This window comes from Phalaenopsis equestris, unplaced genomic scaffold, assembly GCF_001263595.1.
Source record: "Phalaenopsis equestris unplaced genomic scaffold, ASM126359v1 Scaffold196418, whole genome shotgun sequence".
NCBI lineage: Eukaryota > Viridiplantae > Streptophyta > Magnoliopsida > Asparagales > Orchidaceae > Phalaenopsis > Phalaenopsis equestris.
Window position 1 is genome coordinate 314 of NW_018216367.1, and position 1,209 is coordinate 1,522.

The 1,209-nt window shown below is 45.0% G+C and overlaps 1 protein-coding gene across 1 annotated transcript; it reads right to left on the reverse strand.

Moving 5' to 3' along the window:
- Positions 1–329: 329 nt before the first annotated feature.
- On the reverse strand, positions 330–977 carry LOC110035150 (the record flags this gene model as incomplete). The annotated part of the gene is made up of 1 exon (XM_020739390.1): positions 330–977. A coding segment is annotated over exon 1 (648 nt), but the record flags the coding sequence as incomplete, so codon positions are not given.
- Between the last annotated feature and the right edge of the window lie 232 nt (positions 978–1,209).

A 1,209-nucleotide genomic window follows, 5' to 3' on the forward strand; every position in this document is an offset into this window, starting at 1 on the left:
TTGACACAGTGGCAACGATTCCCATATTCATATCAACATTAATCCTTGAATCAAGCCTGCAAGGCTTTGACACTTGCCGGTTGATCATCTGGCCTCAAAATATGTGAATGAACCTACTCTCCAAACACATCCTTAATCTTAGTTTGAGATAAATATTTTACCTTTCTGCAGCTTCTTTAGAGCAAATTGCTTTTTTTAATTGAAGAAATAAAAAACATGGGTGTTTTTTCTTTTAATCTTTGCTCAGTTTATAATTTTATCCCTTGTTCATGCTTTTTGAGATAATCTTTAACATTAAAACCACAAGTAAATTCGGCAAAATAAAATACCTGAAGCTTGAGAACGCTAGTTTTCTGCTCCGCAGTAAGAACACTGCCTTCATCAGATCGATCCGATAGGAACCCGGTAAGCAGCACAAACGCCGCAAATCCCATCATCAGAATGAACAGCCCAGATCCCGCACCGAACCCGACACCGACCACCGGCCCCACATAGAATCCACCAGCCGCGCCGAATGGCGACGGTGCATAATACGGTACAGAATACGAGAATCCAGAATTGGGCGGAGCTGAGTAGCTCCTCGAATAAGATGGCGATGATGATGAAGATGAAAAAGCCCTCCCACCCATCCTCCCTCCAGAGGCTGCAATTGCCCGAAACGGATCCACCGTGAGCAGAACTCCAACCAACAAAGCGGCGATAGCAGGCTTCTTCAGCGCTTTCAACGCATCAAACACCTTCGTAACGAACCCGCCCCATGGATTCCCCTCCTCTTCTGATGCATCAGGAGAAGAAACCCGTTGCGTAGCAATCGGCTTCAAAGACAAATGCGTACAGAATCGTATGGTCCTGGGATTCCTAACAAAACCTTCTGATACTCTCCTATAGAGGAGAGGGTTCCATTTCAGGGACGGCGGCCTGTTTCTCGGAGGATCTCGGATGATCGAGATTGCCTCAAGAAGCGAAGCCGAATACATTGAAGAGCTAGGTTTTGAGGCTTCACGGAAAATTATCGCCGGTGGTGGAGAGTAGAGAGCGCCGCCGCCGATAAGATATTTTACAGAGATAAGAGAGTAGTAGACTCGTCACCTCCGGCCACTGCCATTGATTTGAACTCCTGCGGATCACATGGGTGCTGATTACGTGCGGATAGATAATTATTTGATATTATTGAGGTGTTATTACATATTATCAAAATTTTATTAATGT